General features: G+C 42.6%; 1 protein-coding gene across 1 annotated transcript; it reads left to right on the top strand.

Moving 5' to 3' along the window:
- Nucleotides 1–2,744: 2,744 nt before the first annotated feature.
- On the top strand, nucleotides 2,745–21,146 carry PPP1CC (protein phosphatase 1 catalytic subunit gamma). The gene is made up of 8 exons (XM_037052087.1): nucleotides 2,745–3,034; nucleotides 13,405–13,536; nucleotides 14,483–14,713; nucleotides 16,921–17,025; nucleotides 18,349–18,572; nucleotides 18,782–18,916; nucleotides 19,885–19,945; nucleotides 20,844–21,146. The coding sequence occupies exons 1-8, from the start codon at nucleotides 2,980–2,982 to the stop codon at nucleotides 20,912–20,914; spliced, it is 1,014 nt and encodes a 337-aa protein (XP_036907982.1). The 5' UTR covers nucleotides 2,745–2,979; the 3' UTR covers nucleotides 20,915–21,146.
- Nucleotides 21,147–22,516: the final 1,370 nt, after the last annotated feature.

Raw genomic sequence — 22,516 nt, 5'->3', positions numbered from 1 at the left:
AGCAGGGAAGCGGCCACCGCCCACAGGGGCGTATGCTCTCCAGTTCACCACAGACCCTTCCACCTGGATCACTTCTTTCCTGTTGGTAGTGGGGCCCCTTTAGGCACTGGGGCCCCCTTCGAAACCTGCAGCATCCTTAGAAATACTACTGGTTTTCAAATATTTTTTTAGCTACAGCCCTCCCTTCAAATCTTACAGGGAAGCTCAATGTCTAAAACAATTTAGAGTAATAATAGTTCATTTTGATTGTTTACTTTGGGCCATGGTTCTGCTTTGGTTGACTCCAGGGGTTGGGGACCAGAACCCCATCAGCTCCCCATCATCTTCAGCGAGCTCCTAAAAACCACTGGGGATCCAAGGAAGACAGCTGGAAGAGTACATTTTGATCCACTCTCCTCATTTTCCAAATAGGCAATCTGGAGAGAGGAAAGGACACTCCACCTATTAGTGTGCTTTCTGGCAAGTGTTTTGTCTGCTGATCCTCAGGGAGGTCACTCATGCTGAAAATGTCAGAAAAAGGCCAATAGGGGATCCGTTCTTTCCTCCCAGAGCTATTAGCTGTGTTCTGAGAGCCATTCAGGCCTACTCTGGAAGCTTATGCCACTCTCAGGCTCAGTGCCAGCTACTTCTCATAGACATGTGCCAGCAAAACTGGACTCTGGAGGGGAGTAGCCCAGCAGAGAATGGGCGTGTGGGCAGAGACCCTCCCCATGTCCCAGTCCGGTCTGAAGTCCTCCTCCAGCCCTGCTGACATCAGCAGATGTTAACACACTTGCTTTGTTTAGTGTGTGCCAGGGCTGTGCTAGGCGCTGGGGGTTCACAGTGGGGATTTATAGAAGAGCTTTGGTTCCTGGCTGTCCTGAGTCCCAGCCCTGGCTCTGTAAATTACTACCTGTACGACCTTCAGCAAACAACCCAGCCTCTGTGTCTCACCTTCTTCATCTGTCAAATCAGTGTGATAGGACTAGAACATAATTCCTAGGATTGTTTTCCGGATTCAGTGAGATGATTTTTAGCACATAGTAAGAAAATAAGCAGTGTCTGGTTTTTTTTCCCCTTCCACTGCACTTATCAGACGCTGATATTTTTATTTGCATCTTTGTTTGTCTGGCTGGCTCACTAGATGACTCTACATGAGAGAAGGGCCTTGTCTATCTTGTTCACCCCTGCTTCCCTGCCTAGAACAATGTCTGGCACACAGGAGGTGCTCCATAAATATTTGTCCACTGAATGAATCGCTGTCTTTCATATTCCTGCTCTAATTACTATTGCCATAACATGCCCTGCCCTGGACGAGGCCAGAGTCTGGACTCCTTAGGGAGTAGCCACCCTGACCTCCACATCCAGCTGTTCCTAACAGCCCTGGGCATCGGCTCTGAGTGTCACGAACTGGGCTGTGTTCCCTAGGCTGACAAACGACACTTGTGTATCTTCTGGTGAACAGGCTACAGCTCTGGAGAGTGAGTTGGTAACTGGGGAAAGTAGAATGAGCAGCTGTGCCGAGGAGAGGGAGCCCCCAGCCTCAAAAGGTCCCGCGACAGAAGCAAGAAGGCCACAGGTCCACCTGCAAGGAGCCCGTGCCCTGCCCCGGCTCGGGCCCCCAGAGGACACCGCTTCTGAGGATGGATGTTCCGGTGGCGCAATCACATCGATGGCATTTGGGTACGGGAATTCGTGCTCCCTGCGTGCCTCGAAAAGCAAAATGAATTTCACATTTTGAGGAGGGGGGAGGCAAAGGGCTTTTTTAAAAAAGCACACAAAACAAACTCAGAGAAATGAAAAGATCAGGATCCAAGAGAGCAGATGTGTTTGTTTGTTGTGTGGGTTGCACTTCCGAACCCAGCTAAAGGCAACGCGCAGCCCCCGGAGGTGGCAACTTTTGGGGGTCTCCTGGAGAGAGACGAACTGGAAAAGCGGAGGGCAATGGGCCAAAGTGTCTGCAGAACCCAGGACCGGCTCATAATGCCCGCTCCGGCAAACTCGCTCTTATCTTCTTCTGGCCTCCAGCTCCGACGCGCGAAATCTGCAAATTCTCCCTATATCTGCCCACGCTGGTTCACCTTCGTTCTGGCTAAAATCAGGGTAGCTGTCTCGATGATTACATAACGTCCGTGTTCAAGAACGATAATCCAACCATACGGATAATGAAAAGAAATGAAGGTGGATTAAAAAAAACTCTCCCTAACGTAAAAGTTACAGAATGTACAAGAAATACGGATATATACATCTGTATCTCCACTACACATAATGAATAACTGTTAACATTTTGGTTTATCTGGGAGTGGTCTTTTCCTTCACCTCAAGTCCCAACAAATTTGAATCTAAAATAAGTCAACCTATTTCTCTTCATTATTTTCCTCCACCTCCACCCCAGGTTTATTTGAAGGGGTAAATTCCAGGACCCTCGAATTCTCTCGGTGAACTTCCACATAAACAGGACTGCACACATCTGGCCCCAGTGAACAGTATCTTGCGGAGGCCGCAATACGCCGCTGTACAGCTGTATTTTTCTCCCCATCCCCAGCTCCGCGTGCAACTTTGCAACTCACCGTCCCGCCAGGAGGCCTATTTACTCTGCTCCTTTGGCGGAAGAATCCCGCGCGCTATAGCAGTTACTCTCAACCGTCTCCTCCCCCATCCCGCGCTTTGGCCACGCCCCATTTGCCTCCAGGCCCCGCCCATTACCGCTCTTCCAATGGCCCATAAAGAAGTCCCGGCCGGGCCGCTGCACTCCCCCGCGCGCATTCTTGCGCCGCCCGAGGCTGGCTGAGGAGTCGGCGGCCATTTTGTTCTTCTCGTGGTTCCAGTGGGGAGAGAAGGAGGAAGCAGGGAGCGGGGCGGTTAGGGGGAACCCGCCGCGGCTGCTACCAGTGCCGCTGCCACCACCGCCTCAGTGCCCGTGGCGTGGGGGAGGAGGCGTGAGTCCCGGGCGCGAGCCGCCGGCGGCGCCGCTACGGGAGGGTCGGCGGTGGGAAGGCGATGGCGGATATAGATAAACTCAACATCGACAGCATCATCCAACGGCTGCTGGAAGGTGAAGGGGGCGGCAAGCGAGACGAGATGAGGCGGGCGGCTGGGGGGTGCGGCGGAGCTGGGAGGCCGGTTGGGCTTGCGGCGCCGAGGGGAATGAGCCCGCGAGCTGACCCTCGGGCCCCAGGCTGCTGCGGGTGGGAGGCCGGCCGGGGTCCCGCCGTTGGCCCAACCGGCTCCGCTCATTCATTAGACTAGGGTGCAGCCTTTCTCCTGGCCGTGAAATTTAAAAATTCTTCCCACCCCCACGTTTCCGGCCCGTACCCCCTGGTTCCCCACACACTGGACCAGTCCTTGGAGGACAGAGGGTTGGGGGCCCCAGTCCTAACTGCAGGCGTGTCCCGTACTTTCTGGTCCTCTCGGAAAGCAATTTGAAGAGGTATGGGTTTCCCCGGGTTGGAGGGCTTTCCTATCGTCCTCATTTTTACACTTTTTGTGGGATTGGTATCGGGAGAATTAGTGGCCAACGTTGGAACATCTCAAAGGGGGCTGCTGAAACCCATCTCCTGCGCGCCCAAATACTCTTAAGTTGTTTTGTCCTCGCGACGTCTCCGCGCTCTTTTCTGAACTTGCATCTGAAGTTGAAACCAGCGATGATGACAGTGACCATCTTTCCAATGTGCTTGGCTCTGTGTTGAGCGCTTGGTGTTCATCTAATAAATTACAATCATAATGATAGCAAGCGCTTCTAAGGCGTTTATTACTGTGTGTCCGGCATTTTTTTAGCACTTTATATAGATTTCACTTAATTCTCCCAACAACCTTGCGAGGTAGGTGTTACTATGTTCTCCTCTTTTTCAGAGCAAAATAAAAGTCAGGTGAATCACTTGACCAAGGTCACACAGTGACAGATTTCAAACCCAGGTAGCCCCGAGCTAGAGCTCTTTCAAGTAAACATGCGAGTGGAGGAAGCGGGTGTCCAGTGGTTAATGAGAGTTAGAGTACAGCTTTAGTTTTGGCTGACCCAAGACCAGCGAGATGCCTGGCAGTTGATACACCATGATGTTGGGGACGGAAGTTTCGATTTTAAAGAGGGACGTGGACGTGAACTGCCCCCTCCCCACCTTGGGGTTCCAGAGCGGGTCTGCTAATTATTTGAAACTTGGGGAGAATTCGAATCCCTTTGTTGATTTGGGCACTGGAAAACGTAGATTTAACTGAGTTTTTAGCTTTTCTTTTTCTTTTTTTTTTTTTTTATGTTCTGAGTATTGGATTATACATGCTGTGAGATGGATTCAACAGCCTGGTGAACAATTGGACAGCACTGGTTTTTGCACATTTTTTGAATAAGTCATTAAAATGCAACTCCTGAAAATACTTTAATCTGGGTTTTTATCCTTTTATACTTTCTTTAAAAGAAAAGAAAAATTCACTGAGTTCCTGAAATGCTCTTGAAGTGTTGGTGCCATTTGTGGGTAAAAACCTTGTCATTCATTCAGTACCTGGCATTTATTATAAGAAATAAATAATACTTTTTATACTAGTTAATGCAGTTCTTTGATTTATATGAGGCAGCAGTGAATCAGAAATAGATTAAGACGGTTTGCAGTCTATAGCTTAGAAACAGAATTTTAAGTTCATTTAAATCTTGTTAACTTAAGTTCTGAGTTGCCCAGAAATTAAAGTGAAGTCCTGGCCTGGCTGTTGTGGCTTAGTTGGAGCATTGTCCGTAACTGAAATAAATACCTCAGGAATATTAGCTGCACAATATAGTGCTGAAATTCTTTTTTTTCATCGGTGTTAAATTGGCAAGGAAATTGATGATCCATTAAGGGAATGTATGTGTATATATATCTCCAAGTTAGAAGATAACTGGTTTTGTGATTTGTGTGTGTGTGTGTGTGTGTGTGTGTGTGTGTGTTTAAGATTTTATTTATTTATTTCTAGAAAGGAAGAGGGATAGAAACACCATTGTGTGGTTACTTCACGCGCCCCCTACTGGGGACCTGGCCTGCAAGTCAGGCATGTGCCCTGACTGGGAATTGAAGGAGCGACCCTTTGCTTTGCAGTCCAGCGTTCAATCCACTGAGCCAAACCAGCCAGGGCTAAATTTTACGATTTTTGTAATGCCCCCAAAACCTTTTTCTCTGAAAAAATTTTAATTAAGATTTCAGTATATTTGAAAATGGAGGCAATACTGGTTTTGTGACCTTGTTAGAATTTTTTACATATTCAGAATTGTCTTTTAGAATGGAGGACTGTGTGTCATTTGAGAAGTGGAATGGTAATAGTACTAAAAAGGCAACAAAAGTGAAGTCTTGCCTGGGCTGATAGCTCAGTTTGTGAGCTATCAGCTCACAAATCCCAATATGCCAAGATTGCGGATTCGGTCACTGATTAGGGCACATACAAGAAGCAGCGAATGAATGCATAGGTAAGTGGAACAACAAATCTACGTTTTTCTCTTTCAAATTAATAAATTAAAAAATGTAAAAAAGTGAAGTCCTGGCCTGGCTGTTGTGGCTTAGTTGGAGCATTGTCGGTAACTGAAAGGTTGTGGGTTCAATCCCCAGTCTAGGCACGTATAGAAAGCAACCAGTCACATTAATGTTTCTCCCTCCCTGTCTAAAAGCAGTGAAAAAATGTCCTAGGATGAAGATAAAAAAAGTCAGTCTAAATGTGTTCAGATCTGTAGTCAGTGCAGCTTTGCAGTTCTTTTCTAAGCTGTTAGTAGTTTTTCTTTAAGCAAAGTGTCACTTGTGCAACCCATCTTGGAAGTTCTTGTCCGAGATCTGCCTTGATGATAAAACCTAAAGGTTGTTTTTTCTTCATATAACTAATGTTAGGTTATTTAAATTCTGCAGAGTAAACCTCGGCAGGTTTAGGGAGAAAATAAGCCAGTTGTTGATGTGATCTATTGGTCTAATATTCCTACTCTGTTGGAGAAAAGTGACGATTGTTTTTACTTTGTAGGCGACCTTGTTCTGGGAGCTAGTATTTTTCTTGCATAGCTGGCAGTTGTAACTTATTTTCACATCCTAATTTGCAAGAAGCATCTTTGTTCCGAAGATGGCTGTTGTCAAACTGCAAGACTATGCCAGGCTCTGCATAATTGCTTGGCTTGCTTTAGCAATTTAAATATGACCTCTGTCCTGAGGTCATAGAGCAGAAAGCCTTTACTAATTGAATTCTCTGATGTGTAAGAGTTCATCGAAGATAGATACTTGGAAACTCTAGCATTTTGGTGTAACGTGAAACATGTTTGCATTCTAATACTAAATAGACAACCTAACGTCCCTGGTCATGAAGAGAATAAAGGTGAAATGATGGCAAAAAAAAGTTCTTAAAAGTGCTGACCAAGGAAACAAAAGTAATCTTTCCTGATGACACTTTTGCAATTATTCTTTTTTCTTTACATTTTAGGTAATTGTAACAAGTAGAGGCTTTACTTAGGATCAATTACCATAGGGCATTTTGTTAGTAAAAATAAAGTTGTTACTAACTCTCTAACTGAAGGAGAAGTCTGTTGTGAGCCCTGCTCTCTTCCCTCCCCTCCTGCTCATCAACTGTGTGCTTCACCCTTTCCTACAGGGTAAGGCAGGGAAGCTCTACTGGAGACAGGAGCCAAGCTTGCCCCAGTCCTAAACCACAGAATGGGGCAATTACTTGTGCCCCTTTCCTGACGGTAGCAGGAGGCCAGGCTTTCCTTTTCCAGCTGGGGAAGTTGAGATGGTGCTGGGCCTTGCATTAGTAACCCTCTATGTGGTAGAGGTTGATGAGATTTTGTCTTTGAAATTGCAGGACTGTGGTGACCTGCAGCCTGTTCTGCAAAAGCATATGTCGGTCAGTCTATCTGAGTAGGTGAGGACTGCTGATTTTGAAGCAGGGAAATGATGTTATACAGGTTTATCATTTCCCTTAATTTACAGCCAAGGCTATTATTAAAATTATTTGTAGATGAGGAAACTAGAAAGCCTAACTGAAGAGGAATAAGGAATGATTCCATCTCTTTGGAGTTCATAGGATTCTGAGACAAATTTTTGTTTCAGGATCAGACCCCTGTATCAAAAGCACTTAAGAACAGATGACTTCCTTCGGAGGCCCGATGAAGGTGCCTGTTTCCTCCACTACCCCAGGGTGTTCCGGCATCCGGCGTCTGCAGGGGAGTGGCTATCACTGATACGAGGGCTTATGACCATGAAAACTACTTCTGGAATTAGACTCAACTCAGATGTTGAGTCTGATCAGTGGTTTTGTTTCAAAATGGGTTGTTAGGCTTTGTACACTTAAACATTTTTCAATAAATTGGCTTCACTGTAGGCGTGGAATACTCAAACTTTATTTTGAGCAGCGGGCAGTGTTTTGCAGGTGTATTCTGACCATCTACTTTGAGAAAGTTAGTTTCACCTTTAAGTGCCCAGAGGCTGACATTAGCAGCCAAGAAAATCAAGATAGGATGTGTGGTGTGAAAACAATTAAGGTGGTCAGAAAGCATCAGAGAAGTCTTCCTGCTGGTGACCGCAGCAGGGGACCAAGTGATTATTTAATAACGTTTGATCTTTCTAACTTTTTTTTTTTTTTGTAGAAAACTCATCAGTTTTTTGTGAGAACATTTTAGTGTTGTAAATAATTCACTTGTTTGTTTTTGGTTTGAGATCTAATTTTTCTAAATTGTCAACTATTACAAGGTTATTCTATCACTGAAATGAGTATATGTGGCATACTCTTAAGATTGCCACCTACTTTAATAGGATTATTTTAAAACAGCAAAGTCTCTGTTGATACATTTTTATACTGGTTGTGCCAATAAGGTTTTAAAAGTTCGTTATATTGGTGCCCCTTTTTTTGGTGTGTACTATTCCTTTAATAACGCCTTTCAAACAGTTAAGGGGCATTTAATTGAGGGGCAAGAAGAATATTTTTTCATTCCTCATAAATAATCCCAAAGTCATCTTTAAAAAATTATTTTGCATTAGTGTATTTTTCCATTCCCACTTAGCCTTCCTGTATCCTTCCCCCCCCCCCCGCAGTCATCAGCCACAGCTGTCCGCTTCCGCTGTTCTCTCTCTTTTTGCTCATCTGTCTGTCCCCTCCCTCTACCGTCCTCCAGCCCCCAACCCCAGTCATCTTAAATTTCCTTCCATACTTCCCTCCTCCTTCTCTTCTCTCTTTTCTTTCTCTCTTTTTCTTCCTTGCTTTTTCTTTTCTTTCTCTTCTTTCTTTTTGATAATATAAAACATTTATTTTTAACAATTCCAGGTTTTGATTAAAAGTGTGGTTTCAGGAAGCACCTTTAGCCTTCATTGTATCAGGTGGTGTATACAATAAAGTTGAATTACAAATAATGTAATTGAACAAAAAAATAATTTCCTTATGTAACTATTAATAGATACGTAAATCCAATATGGTTTTAAAAGTACTCTTCTTGTACACGATTCTGTATCCACATTCTCTGCATCTAAATGGATCCCTGGGCTTTATTTCATTTTTCTGTGTGACATTCTCCACAGATATATACCACTGGCTGCTGCTTTGGGGGTTGGACATCCTTCTGGGTGTCCGCTGTTTGTCCCACGTGGCTTCCAGAAACACCTCGCTTGCTCTGCGCATCCAAATGGCTGTGGCTTGTCTTTGTGTTCCTTCTGTAGTTTTCTTACCTGCTTTGCTGGTCACCAGGCTGTGAGAAAAGTCAGTGCTGCTTGTGAGAGAAAGCCAGCGTTACAGATAATCACCAATAACATTCTTTATTGTTTCAAGATTTTATCAGTTTTCAAATAAAATTTCATGGAAGTTTATCATGAAATCAGTGATTTGCCAGATAAATTGGTAAGTTTGTACAGAACAATCTTTGCTGTTAGCAACCATAGTACATTTTCTGCATCAACATTTCTAGCCAGATGAAGAAAAGCTTTTACTCAAAAGTCGTATGTGAAAGGTCTAAGGTGAATGAGAAACACTGGAAAACAGAATTTTTATTCATTGGAATATTTTAGATTCCATTGACAGAAGTCGAAATAATTTGATACGTACCATTTGAATTACTCAGGAAGTCACTCCAAGGGGACAGTCTGGATTTCCCATGTGAGGGTCTCGTTTGTAAGGCTTCTCCTGTCGTGCACAGAGCACAGTGAGGGCTCTAACCCCCGAAGTGAGTGTTGCTGCTGTTCATTGAGCAGAACTGTACTGTTTGTGTTTTTCTTTATAGTTAAGAAAATGGACAATTTTCTTTATAGTTAACAGAGATAAAATAGTCAGGCCTTTGTCTTTAGTGCCTTTTTTAATGGCATTAAGATGTCCTTAAGGTGGACTTTCCCTTCTGTAGTCTTTATGGAAGGTTAGTTCTTCTAGTCAGCACTTACAACAACCTGCAGTTAGCTCAGTTCATCTTATTTTCTATGTCTTGCAAAGTGTGAGCTTTTTGAGAAAGTACAAAATTCTTGTGTGGCCTGTTGCCAGGGTCAGGTGCCCGGCGACTATTTGGTTGAATGTTGAAGCGGGTGAGTAAGTATTGATAGTCTTAACAGATTGCATGATGTAGGGGGTTTTTTGGGTTTGTTTTTTTTTTTTTTTTTTTTTTAGATTTTATTTATTTATCTTTAGAGGGGAAGGGAAGGAGAGAGGAAGAGAAATATCAATATATGGTTGCCTCTAGTGCGTCCCCTGCTGGGAACTGGCCTGCAACCCAGGCATGTGCCCTGACTAGGAATTGACCCGCGATCCTTTGGTTCGCAGGCCCGCGCTCAATCCACTGAGCTACACCAGCCAGGGCCATGATGTAGTTCTTAATCTAATGCCTCCTATTTATAAGAATGCCTTATGATCTTATATCGCATTGCAATTTTTTTCTTGGGAAGCAGTGACTGTATATTGAGATTTCAGTAGTTTGTCCTATAAAAACGCCATTGGTTTGAAAGTTTCATGAAGAACAAATTCTACTGAGGTGTAGAATTTTTTCTACAAACAGTACCACCCGGTATGGTGGAAGCATCACTGGACCTAGAATCAATGTCCTCCTTACAAGCGCCGACCTTGGACCAAGTTGCTGAATCTCCCAGCTTGTAACGTGGAGAAGCTTCAGTGCCTGACCTTGTGGGGTTATTGAGGACTGACTGGCAGCGTAAAGCCCCTTAGCGCAGCCCAGCATGTGGGACATGCTCCGCAAGTGCTACCTACAACTAATAAATAATTCTATGTGATGGATAGTGAAAATAGGGAAGTAGATATTTATGCTATTGGCTGATACGGTCATTTTTTAAAAAAGAAAAAACAGTGCTCACCTGTTCTGTGTTTTTTTTTCAAGATTTTTTAAAATATATTTATTTACCTTTAGAGGGGAAGGGAAGAGGGAGAGAAACATCAATGTATGGTTGCCTTTTGTGCGTCCCTTGCTGGGAGTTGGTTTGCAGGCCTGTGCTCAATCCACTGAGCTACACCAGCCAGGGCCAGTGCTCACCTGTTTTGAGAGCTTTATCTTCTGTTAGACACGTTACTGTCAACCTGAAATTTAAGAGTAATCCTGTATTTTCACAACTAGGGAAATAGTAAAGCCAGATGGGAAATAACGTGTAATCCGAAATGCGTGTTTAGTTCTAATGCCTCAAGTCGACAGTACTTAGGGACATACCCAGCTTTCATTTATGCAGCAGATTTTGTGAGCCTTCCGTGTACTGGCCATGCGCATGGACACCAAAGAGCAGGTGGTTTGTTGTTGGGGTTTGCATTCCACCTGGGGGTCCAGATGAAGAAGTAGAAGTGAACCTACAATTATAAGACAAGGTACAGTGTTTCCTTATCTGGCTGCTGAGAGCATTTCAGAAGCATAATGCAGGCTTGTGAGGAGAGGAGACAGACAGTAGAGCCTTGAAGGATGAGCAGGTATTTGCCAGTTGGTAGAAGATGGTGTTGAGGCAGAATTTCTATTACTATAATTTTATCCTTGAGCTGATTGTGGGGGATTTTAAAAAGCTCTGAGACCATGCTGTTCTTTCAGTGAGCAGGGTTCTTCACATATAATATACACTGCTTTGTTCTGGGAAGGCACCTCAAGAATACTTTTGAATTGTTAGAAGTATTTCTTTTTACTAATCTCTGTCTGCACCCCCACTCAGGACAGAGGACTAAGAACCAAAACTACCATAAACTCCATCCCGAACAAGGTAGCATTTGTGTAAACAGGACAGCCTGCCTTTTCTGTGGGTGTGAGTCAGGTCTTATGTAGTCTCCTGAAAGACTTCGAATGGGTTCTTCATTCACAAATGTGGAGCTCTGCAGAAAATGATTCTGGTTGAAACCAGAAGCTTCTGGAGGCCCCTGTAAACCAAAAGTGAAATTTTCTGCCGGGCATTCTGCCCAAGTTTCTGGCTGACTTGTGGTAAAATCGTTAATGACTGGGGTTTTCTGTTCAGTGAATCAGGCATCACACCATCTTTCCAACCCAGAGTGTTTCTTGAGTTCTCTGCAGTGTGTGTGTGTGTGTGTGTGTGTGTGAGTGTGAGAGAGAGAGGGAGGGAGGGAGGGAGGGAGGGAGGGGGAGAGGAGAAAAAATTACTGTGGGAAAATCATTTTTTGTTGCCCCGTTGTTAGTGTATTATGTATGTATTTGTTTTGGGTCCTCCCTCAAAGGTTGTCATTACTATGCTTTCTATTTAATTGCTTCCCATCTTATAATGTTTTGACCAGAGGCTGCCTGGTCACTTAGTTCAGTTACATATTTTGGAGTATAAAGGGGTGATTGCTGAGGCTATAGAACCAGTACAGAAACTTGGGCCTTCCAGCTCCCAGTGCAGCTCCCTCTGTGAACATTTTCTCTTTGTGTGTTTCAGGAGTTTGATTCTTCCCAATTGTCCTCCTTTCTTTGTTATTTTTTATTGGGGTGGGGGGAGCGCTACACAGTTTAATTTCTGTTCAAAACTTATTTCTTGGGAAACTTCAGAGTTTCACTGACTGTTCAGGCCCATGGATGGCTTTGCCTAAGACAGCATTTTCAAACCCAGACACTGCCTTTTTTAATGTGGAAAAAAATCCTTAAACATCAGGGTTTTGTATTTGTAATTTTTATTATTCTGTAGTATTTTTTAGGTACTTAAGGAACAAAGCTAGATACAAAACAGTTAAACCTATTGCTCTTATTTGGCTAGTAAGTCATGATTTTATCATTTGAATACAAACAGCCTCAAAAACCAATAAAATTTAAGTTAGCAACATTTAATCCAATGGATTTTGTGGTTTTGCTACAAGTAAATCACTTTTTATTGGGTTGAACAATAGAAAGATGCAGGCTTACATTCTATATTTAGTCTGGCCCTGTGTTTTCACTTCATTTCTAATTCAGAGAGTGCTTGCTTTCATAAATCTTTTGTGAAGACTTTGGTTTCAAGTTGAGGATGATCAACCCCCCTATTTAACCAGGCCTTGCCAGTAAGCAGGCCACTTCTTAACTGTAAAAGTAAGATAAAGTTAGCAAATCGATTCTGTTTAATCTCTCTAATCTGTTACAACTGGGATCAGAACAGAAAGTTTTGTTTCCTTCTACCTACACGGGCTGATAAAATGAACTGTTACAAGGCCAGAGGAGGTCTGGTGCTTCATTTTGATAGTGAGTAGAACTCAGTGCTCTGATGTGGTTACTTGTGAGTCTAGGATGCCTGGTGCTGGGCCTTTCCTCACTTTTTATCTGTTTGCGTTACTAGGAAACCACCTTTCTTACAGCACAAGCTGGCATCCTTTGCTCTTAGAGGCATGATTACATTTAAAGGTGCAGGCCCAGAAATCGCCCAGCCAAATAAGTACAGTGAGCTTACAGTGTGTCTTAATTGAAGTGAAAACACTTGAATTTTTTGGTACATATTAAATCTGGGTCCCTTGAGGGGACTCCCAAGGTCATCTGATGAAAAACACTGATTTAGGGGAAGGGAGTCTGAGCAGTTCTAGTCTCACGTTCTAAAACGGAATTCTTAGAACCAGCTTAGTAACATGACCATCTCTAAAATCTTCTGCTGTGCAAATACTAATTCATTTATAAGGCTGGAGAGAAGACAAGAGGGAAAAGGAGCTAGCCTGGTGGGCGGGCTGTAGGCGAACAAGGTCAGGTGCCTGGCTCGGATGCAGAACTGAGGCCGTGAGCCCCAGGGGGGGTGATTGCAGCAAGTCCTTTCTGGTAGTCCTTATACAGACTCCCCAACAACCTTAACTTGGTGTGGAGGGTGGTGGCTAGGGGATCTCTGAAATCTGGCTAAGGATGAAGATTAGAATTACGCACTAAACCATGTTCTTCACAAGTGCCCTAAAAATAAGGCCAGCCAAGAAGCTAGCTAGTTAAACCATTGTTTGTTTGTTTGTTTGTTTCTATCTAAAATATCTTTTTAGACGTTTAAGTTTTTATGTTCAATTGTATTTTGACTTTATTTAACTAATCAGGGTTTTTCTCCCCTGCAGTGAGAGGGTCCAAGCCTGGTAAGAACGTCCAGCTACAGGAGAATGAAATCAGGGGACTGTGCTTGAAATCCCGGGAGATCTTTCTCAGTCAGCCCATCCTACTAGAACTTGAAGCACCACTCAAAATATGTGGTGAGTCTTTGCACTCTGACAGTTCTCTTTGGTCACGTGCTTGGGATTGATCTAGTCAAGGATGTATAGATGACCTTGTATTAGCCAGCAGAATCATTTACTGTTTGTGCACAACCTGGAACCACTTAAAATTAAGCTAAACAATTGTAGCTCCAGAATAAATGCTTCTAATGGGCTTAGTTTATTTAGCTGTACTTCAAATTTTCTAAAAATTATTGCAGAAGGAAAGAAATGAAGCAAAATGGAGAGCTAAGTAAAGGTCTGCACTGTGTGAATATATAGAAATTACATACAAGCTCTAAGTAGAGCTGGTTATTCCTAAAAATAGACCTTCTTCCTTGTTGCTGCTGTATAGTTCCACTTTTTCTGCATGATAGAAGCATATATAATCTGTATAAAAACCTCAATTTTTATTTGAGAAATGCTATATATTCTAGCATATTTGACTATACCAAGAAAGCTTGTGTACATGTTTTTAAAGTAAACACTCCTTGGCACTGTCTGTTGGGGGGTGAAAGCTGAATGAACGCATTGGTGAGTGGTCGCGCGTTTATGTCCTTGTTCCCTTGGGGCCAGGGCTCACTGCTCAGTGGAAGCAGTTGTGCTGACACCACACCCAGAGAGCGCGCTGTCCGAGAGCTGATACTGATCGCCGGCCTGAAAGGAGAGCCATGTTACTTGGCAAGAAGGCCTGCCTAGGCATCAGTAATCCTTTCCACAAAATAAATTCTTCATTAGTTGAGTTTTGTGTGAGATTCTGGACATGTACTTAAAATTTTTAGTAAGCTCAATTGAACTAAGATTAGAAATTAGTGTTAGCAGTCATATTTAACTCCTTATTAGAGGGCATGCCACTGTGCAGTGGATGTTTAAGGAATATCTTTTCAAAGCTTTGTTAGTGAACTGTAAGTACGAAGATACTGTGTAACAAGATCTCTGCTTCTAGGTGATATCCATGGACAATACTATGATTTGCTTCGACTTTTTGAGTACGGTGGATTCCCACCAGAAAGCAACTACCTGTTCCTTGGGGACTACGTGGACAGGGGGAAGCAGTCACTGGAGACCATCTGCCTCTTACTGGCGTACAAAATCAAGTATCCTGAGAATTTTTTTCTTCTCAGAGGAAACCACGAGTGTGCCAGCATCAATAGAATTTATGGATTTTATGATGAGTGTAAGTACTTGTGCATCTAAGGAAAGGTTCCTTCAGTTGAGACACTCGGTCATAAACTGACAGTTCTGCTGTGAGGATGTGTGAGAGTTTAGATGCGATGTTATGGCCTCTCATTTCCCTTTCATTGACTTGTTTGTATAGAGTTGTGTGAGCATCGCCACAGCCTCCCCTGCCGCAGGCAAGCACTAATCTCCTTCGGCTCTATAGATTTGCCTTTCCTGGACACTTCGTGCAAATGGACCTTGCGGTGTACATATAAATACTTTTTCAAATTTGTAATGTAGCTTTTTTCCTTCTGGCACACTCTCTTAGGAAAAACAGCAGTCACTATCCTAAAATGTGCTAAAATACGAAAAACTTTAAAAAATTACTTGTTTTCCATACTGTGGTCCATTTTGGATTATTTAGTTGAAGGTGCAGGTTGAGTTGATAATTGACAGAAAACAAGATTCTTAAAGTTTGAAAATAGCAGTTTTGGCCGAGAATTTCTTGCAAATGCTGTTTAAGTGAAATGTTTTTTAAAAGTTTTGAACCCTTACTTCCACCCTCCTTTGTGCATTTCTGCAGGAGAGGGTTCAGTCTGGGAGGAGTGGGGAGGTTAAGGAGTTTTGGGTTAGTAACACTTGCCGGTGTGACTCTAACAAGACCAGTAAAACACTGTCATTCTCGTCCCCCCCTAGAGTGTACAGGTGGCCCTCAAACAACACGGGTTTGAACTGTGTGGAGCCACGTCCCCTTGGATTGAAAATTGTCAACAGTGTATTTGGAGGGCTGACTTAAGTTACATGTGGCTTTTCAACTGTGTGGGGAATTGGGGCCCCCAATCCTCCTGTTTTAACCATCAGCTGTAGCCATAACCTGTTCTCTTGAGGTGGGGTGTTTTTCCATCTCTGTTTCACACAGATGTGGTCAGCTGGCTTTTTGTTTGCTTGCTCTGCGGTCTTGACACCCAGCCAACAAGTGAGGTGGGAGGAATAACCAAGAAGAGAAGTCTGGGTTCGCTGTTCCTTAGGTAGTGAAATGAGAGGCAAGCATTGTTTTAGATATTTGTTAGAGGTGCTACATTTTAGAACAGGTTAAGAAACGGTTCTTTCTACATAGCTGTTAGCTCAGCAAGTACTTTGAAGTTTTCATTGAAGTTCAAATCCAAATGATCTCTTCGTTGTGCTGCGTACCCTAGCGTGAGGATATTAGCTGCATCATCTTCACGTTCCATTTAATGCCGAGGCCTTTAAAATGATTTAGCAGGTCGGCGTTGTTTTGGTGGTCAAGACTCAATTACTGATCTCGTAGGCAAGCTGCTCCCCTCACTCCCCATCAGGCAGGTATAATTTGCCACCCAGTGTTCTTGTCGTAAAAGTGTCCTGGGTGTAAGTGGCTTTGACCTTCCTTTTTTTTCCAGTATGGAAGGGTACAGGATACCAGGGTATCCCAACAATTTGGCTTTCCTCAACCGGTTTGGACAGATTTGTACTTCCAAGGTTTGTGAGTAGGTCAGACTTTTGGAACAGAAGTCTAGTTTGGAACTTTTCCTGTGGGAACAGCATCGTCAAGGCATGCTGCTGTGTGAACCCCACTTGCTCCAGAGGTCATGGACCGACAGGCTGGTGGGGCCGCCCTGTGCCACTGTTTCTCTAGGGCGCATTCTGAGCATCCCAGTGTTCAAGACAGGTTCCCTGGAGTGCCTGTAGTGAGTTTCCCTGCAGTCCTGCCTGCTGCTCAAGTATTTAGGGGCTGGGAATTACCCAGTACCCTATAGGTTACTGAGGGTGGAGGGAGGTAGGTGGGTGTGAGCTCCAGGCAGCTTCCTCAGGAGGGTGGCGGTGGCACACGTGTAGGTTGTTCACAGTTGCCTTTAGAAATAGGAGCTGCTTCCTTCTGGGTTGAGGGTGGACAAAACAGACTAGGTTCCAAATAATTTGTGCTGTCAAATACTGAGGTTCAGTGGTAATCATGGTGTCTGGAAATCTGATTTCAGAGTTCTGTGGACTTTTGAAATGTTTCATGGAAATGTAAATTATTGCTTATAGATCAAATATCTCCAAGTATTATATATATAATACTAACCTCTTCCAGGGGGTTTTAATAAAAGCTTAGTTTTTGTTTACTTAAAAAGGTCACCAGAACCTTGCTTTGGGGAAAATTGTCCTGAGAGAATGAACCTATGGAACACCAGTCTCTTTTTAACCATCCTAAAATTTTCACAGGTAAAAGAAGATACAACATTAAACTATGGAAAACTTTCACAGACTGCTTTAACTGTTTACCGATAGCAGCCATCGTGGATGAGAAAATATTTTGCTGTCATGGAGGTATGTGGCTGATTTGAATTCCAAGTGGAACTACAGGGCTTGGGATCCCTCTAATGGGCAGACTCTGGCATTCCTGAGTTATCATTGGGCTGACAACTGCTCGCTGATCACGGGTCTGCGGTGGCACATCCGGGGCTGTTTGGATAGAAGTCTGAAGTAAGCAGTTGAGTTGTTACAGGGAATTCTGTAACAGTTGGATGTGAAGACAGAGTAGAAGGTACTTTTAAATAGGAAATGAACAGCACTTAATATGCTATACCGTAGACCTCCTAGAATACTGAGATGTGAGTAGTCTTGTCTTGGTGTATTTGGGGCCTCTTCTGTCAGTTTTCCTGGCCTGGATTGTAAAAGTTACTCTGCTTTGCTCAGTGGTTATGCTTTGTATAATGTAATTAAAATAGTGACTGCAAAGAGAATTTCTCTTGATCTGTGGCCATAAAGTCAAAGAATCACAATATATTTTAATAAAGTCAATTATCCTTGTCCTCCAGTACTTAAACTGGTTTAGTAGAGTTCGGCATGTAATTTTTTTCTTTTTCTTTTTTCTTAAAGATTTTATTTATTTTTAGAGAAAGAGGAAGGGAAAGAAATTGATGTGTGAGAGAAACATAGACTGGTTGCCTCTCACATGCCCTGTCTGGGAATGGAACCATCGACCTTTTGGCTAAAGATTTTATTTCTTTTTAAAGAGAAGGGAAAGGAGGGAGAACAGGAGAGAAATATCAGTGTGTGGTTGCCTCTAGCGCTCCCCCTGCTGGGGACCTGGCCCACAACCGATGTGCCAGGACAGAGTTGAACCAGCTACTCTTTGGTTCACAGGCCAGCACTCAACCCACTGAGCCACACCAGCCAGGGCTGGACATGTGATTTTTAACTCAGCTGAGAGTCACCCATTGAGCTGAGCTGGTCTGATTTTATGGTCCTTTGGACAATATGTGTTTCCTAGAAAGCTACATCACCCTTGAGCATCTGCAGCCTCTATGCCTAGTAATTGTAAGTGGTCAGTAATAAAATTGAAAATGTACACTTTTTGTTATTGTCATAACTGGGGAGGCTCTCAGAGGATTGGAACAGTAGTTTTTAAGTCACAGCTATAATTTGATTGGACTCTATACATTGAAGTAACTCTTTCCACATACTGTACCCACAGATTAGTACATATGACAAACTTTAATACTTATTCAGTATTTTTTAAACCAAAGCTGAAAACATACCCACAGATTAAATTTGCCTTCATGTTAGAGTGGTTGTCTCTCTGTACAAAATGAAGCTGTTAAAGTGCCACTTTAAAGTTGTTTTCTTCCAACTTTTCTCCTTTAATAGGTTTATCGCCTGATCTTCAGTCTATGGAGCAGATTCGGCGAATTATGCGACCAACTGATGTACCAGATCAAGGTCTTCTTTGTGATCTTTTGTGGTCTGACCCCGATAAAGATGTCTTAGGCTGGGGTGAAAATGACAGAGGAGTGTCCTTCACATTTGGTGCAGAAGTGGTTGCAAAATTTCTCCATAAGCATGATTTGGATCTTATATGTAGAGCCCATCAGGTATTGGTTTTGAATTTTACATGTACACTTACGCGCATGTGTGTGAGCACAGGTTCTCCTTGTTGATTTTGGTGGGTAGGTATTGCTAATTTTTACAACGTGTCTCTGGAAGTTGACCTGCAGGATGTCAGGCTCAATGGGAAACTGAAGAATGGTTGTACTCGCCTAAAATTTGCACCTACTTACACTGAACACATTCTCTCTCCAAGGTGGTTGAAGATGGATATGAATTTTTTGCAAAGAGGCAGTTGGTCACTCTTTTTTCTGCACCCAATTACTGTGGAGAGTTTGACAATGCAGGTGCCATGATGAGTGTGGATGAAACACTGATGTGCTCTTTCCAGGTAGAGGATGTTTGCAACGTGGTTTCCTTTTACTATGTCTGGATTTTACTGAGTAAAAAAAGCAATTGCTACTTTCTGCCTGCTGATCATTTAAATTGACTAAATTTTTATTTTCCTTAACTATTGTTTATGCTAGTTCATTAATGAGTAGACCCCTTTCAGAGGAAGAAAGTCTCAGACCTTTTTCCCCATTGTCAAATTTAACTGTTCTTGCATGATTTAAGTAGAAAAAAACCCCAACCAATACATTAGCTCTTTGTGCTGTGGCTGGTTTACTATTAACCTAAAACCACAGTGTCATTGTAACATTCGGCTAAAATTAAATCACCACTTGCGTGTGAGAATAGCCCTCACTGCTGTGCACCAGATGTGCTGTGATTACTCGCTTCTCCCACCGCCTTTCTCTAGTGCAGTTTCTCTTAAAACTCTTTTCATTCCCCATGACATCATTTGGCCTTCACTCAGCACAACAGCACCATTTACCCAAAGTCTGCTTCTCAGTCTTGTTCTCATTCACTTACATCAAACTTGGATGACTTCCGGCTAGTCCAGTCATAAACACAGAGCCCGTGATGTCACATGGCAGTCATTAAATAGATTAAAATAGTTTCTCTTACACCAATTACCAGGGAGAACTTATCCCTGAGGTTGGGGGAGGATCCCCTAGGTGGCTGATAAACACTGTTCTGTACCACTGTCTCTCTGTACATCAGAAGGCTTAGCCTAATCGTCGCCTAATCGTCGCTTTTCCCCCAGATTATATTTATCTATTCATCATAGCATTTATTACCAAAACGTTTACTTGTCAGCTTGGTTCATGTTCATGTGCTCTTGGGGCTTTCACAGTTGTTGGGCAGTTTTAGTCAAAACCTCTCTGAAACAAAGGTTTGAATGAGATTTAAGGGCTATCAAGAGGACTTGGGGTTGAGTCTATTTCCTAAAACGCCCTGTCTTCTGTATCTTTGCAGATTTTAAAGCCTGCAGAGAAAAAGAAGCCGAATGCCACGAGACCCGTAACACCTCCAAGGGGTATGATCACAAAGCAAGCAAAGAAATAGATGTCATTTTGACACTGCCTGGTTGGGACTTGTAACATATAGTATATAACCTTCATTTTTAAAACTGTAATGTGTATTGGTCAGCTTGCTCAAATAGTGTTTGTGGGGCCCTCCCTTCCATTTTTGAGTTAATGAATGGCATTTGCTGGTTATAACAGCAAATGAAAGACTTCACTCCCAAGAAAAAGATGTTTTGTTTTTTGTAAGTCTCTTTCTTTTGCAAACAAATTTAATGATAGTGTTAAAGCTGTACACCCCAGGACAGTTTGTTCTAAGGGGTAAGTGTACAATTATCTCTTTTTTTAATTTAGTACAACCCATGAATAATGTAAATGCTCGTTTTCTTTAGGATATAAAGAGAGCCCTAGGGTGCTCAATCTGTACATGTTATTGTCATAAATGCATCCTGTTGATACAAACCACTGTGAACTTTTTTTTTTAATTTTAAGAATTTGTTTCAAAGGGATTGCTTATTTCTCATTGTCTTGTCATGTACAAACTGGTTTTTATAGCTCTCAACAACATTAGGAGTAACCTTCAACTTTGCCAGCGTCACTGGTATGATGTATATTTAATTAAAGCACACTTTCCTCTACCGTATACTTAAAATGACGATTAAAGCCATTATTTTAAATGTTTGTGACTCTTTCCTAAAGCCAAAGTTTCTGTTGGAAATGTGTATTGATACAACCCCCAAGTACAAGGCGGTGTGGCTGTGTGCCTGGGCCACCTTCTTGAGGATTCGAAACCAGGTTTTTGAGTTTGAATAGCAATTAGTAACATAGTGCAGTTTAAGCTATTAATGATTAAAGTTAATAACATTTTGTACAATTTCCATATAGTCTATTCATTAAGTAATCTTTTTACAGTTGGATCAGGCCTGAACTCGTCCATTCAGAAAGCTCCAAATTATAGAAACAATACTGTTCTATACGAGTGACCGATTATGCTTTCTTTGGCCTACATTCTTTATTCTGCGGTGAAGTTGAGTCTTAAAAGTCAAAACAAAGGAACTAACTTACAGTCCACCGGTTTATACAGAATTTACATTATCTGTGACTTTTTTTAACTACGACCTGTTAAAAAGAAATCTGTTTGAACAGATGACCATGTACAATACCATGTGATGGAAGTGAATTCAGACTTATTAAATGGCAAACTTGTTAAATCCTCTCAGTGTCTATTTATCAGCACAGCGCACACAGAACTGTTGATGGCATATGGCGTCGAGCTTAATGAATAAATTGCTCTGGAAATCACACAACTTCTATTTGAATTTGTCTTCCTTCAAATAGTCTCTTTTCCCAAGATGGATTATAATAGGGATGCTCATATTCTTTGAGTTCTAACCTGGATTTGTGGAAGGATGAAGTCCTGGCCCAGTAGCTCAGTTGGTTAGAACATCATCCCAATACACCAAGGTCGTGGGTTCCGTTGCTGGTCAGGGCACATAAAAGAATCAAGTGAGTGGGACGACAAATCGATGTCTCTCTGTCTCAATTTTTAAAAAATATTCGAAAGGGAGGAGTGCAGAGCTGGGGACCTGCACGAGGGCAAAGAAAGGAGGTTTGGGCAGCATACGCACTGACGGGATGGTGACAGCCGAACCCTCAAAGGTGCCTCCAACTCTCTAGGCTTATTACACGTTTCGTAAACAGTTCTGAAATACCAAAGAATACTTGTAAGGTTTACGTCAGTGGCAAGGCAGAGTTAAACATCAGGAAAACTTTGGATGTAGGCAAAAGTCAATTTTCGCTTATCCTTGCTGGATTGTATCGGAGCTTCGGATGAGTGAAAACAAAGTGTACGATTGATGCCTTCAACCGCAGCCCAAGACCGAAGCAGTGAATACGTAAAATCCCTGGCGGCCCTGAAACAGTGGGTGATTGATGAAGTGAGCACAAAGATTCATCTGGTCCGCACAGTCGCTTCAGTAACCGGGACAGGCGTGGCCTTGGCCTTTATTGCAAATCTCAATAAGTACCAACAGTAGGCATTTTTGTTAGAATTAGTTTTGTCAGTTACTTGAAGTAAACAATACGTGGTAGAGCAAAAGTAGGTTTACAGTTCGTGTGGAAAATACATTAAATAATACAAGAGTAAACAACAGTAAACCTGCTTTTGCCCCACTGTTACATAGGATTAAATAAAGCAGTTATGGAAGCTTGTAATTAAATAGCTTAAGAAAGCAGTAATTTAAGGGGAAAATAGATCTTTACTTAGATAAGTTTAGGAAGAACTTTGAGCTAACAAAAGTTTGTAAGCATCTTAAGGCATGCAAATACTGGAAATCAGTGTGGCAACAGTCTTAAGTGCTTCCAAAAACATTCAGAAATCATCTTGAAGGTAGGACCAGCCAGGGGTGACTCATCCCTTGGTGTTACAAACACAGGGCCACAGGAGCAGTAAAGCCCCTGGTGGTACTAAAAAAGGACTGTTGCTGCCCAATGTCAAACTTTGGAAAATAAAACGATTATAGTTGTAAGACATAGATTTCAAATTCATTACTGCATCTCACCTAGTTCTCTAGTAGTGATATTGC

Source organism: Sturnira hondurensis, unplaced genomic scaffold (assembly GCF_014824575.4).
Source record: "Sturnira hondurensis isolate 20B ecotype Veracruz unplaced genomic scaffold, ASM1482457v3 Scaffold0007406, whole genome shotgun sequence".
Taxonomy (NCBI): Eukaryota; Metazoa; Chordata; class Mammalia; order Chiroptera; family Phyllostomidae; genus Sturnira; species Sturnira hondurensis.
The sequence above is the reverse complement of the archived record's forward strand: the minus strand, read 5'-3'. Positions and strand labels throughout refer to the sequence as shown.

Bases quoted from the DNA above. Each gene is read 5' to 3' on its own strand.
- PPP1CC (XM_037052087.1), top strand. From the start codon at position 2,980: ATGGCGGATATAGATAAACTCAACATCGACAGCATCATCCAACGGCTG. The intron at 14,714-16,920 runs GTAAGTACTTGT...AAATTTTCACAG, and splicing joins TTATGGATTTTATGATGAGT to GTAAAAGAAGATACAACATT. The intron at 17,026-18,348 runs GTATGTGGCTGA...CTCCTTTAATAG, and splicing joins AATATTTTGCTGTCATGGAG to GTTTATCGCCTGATCTTCAG.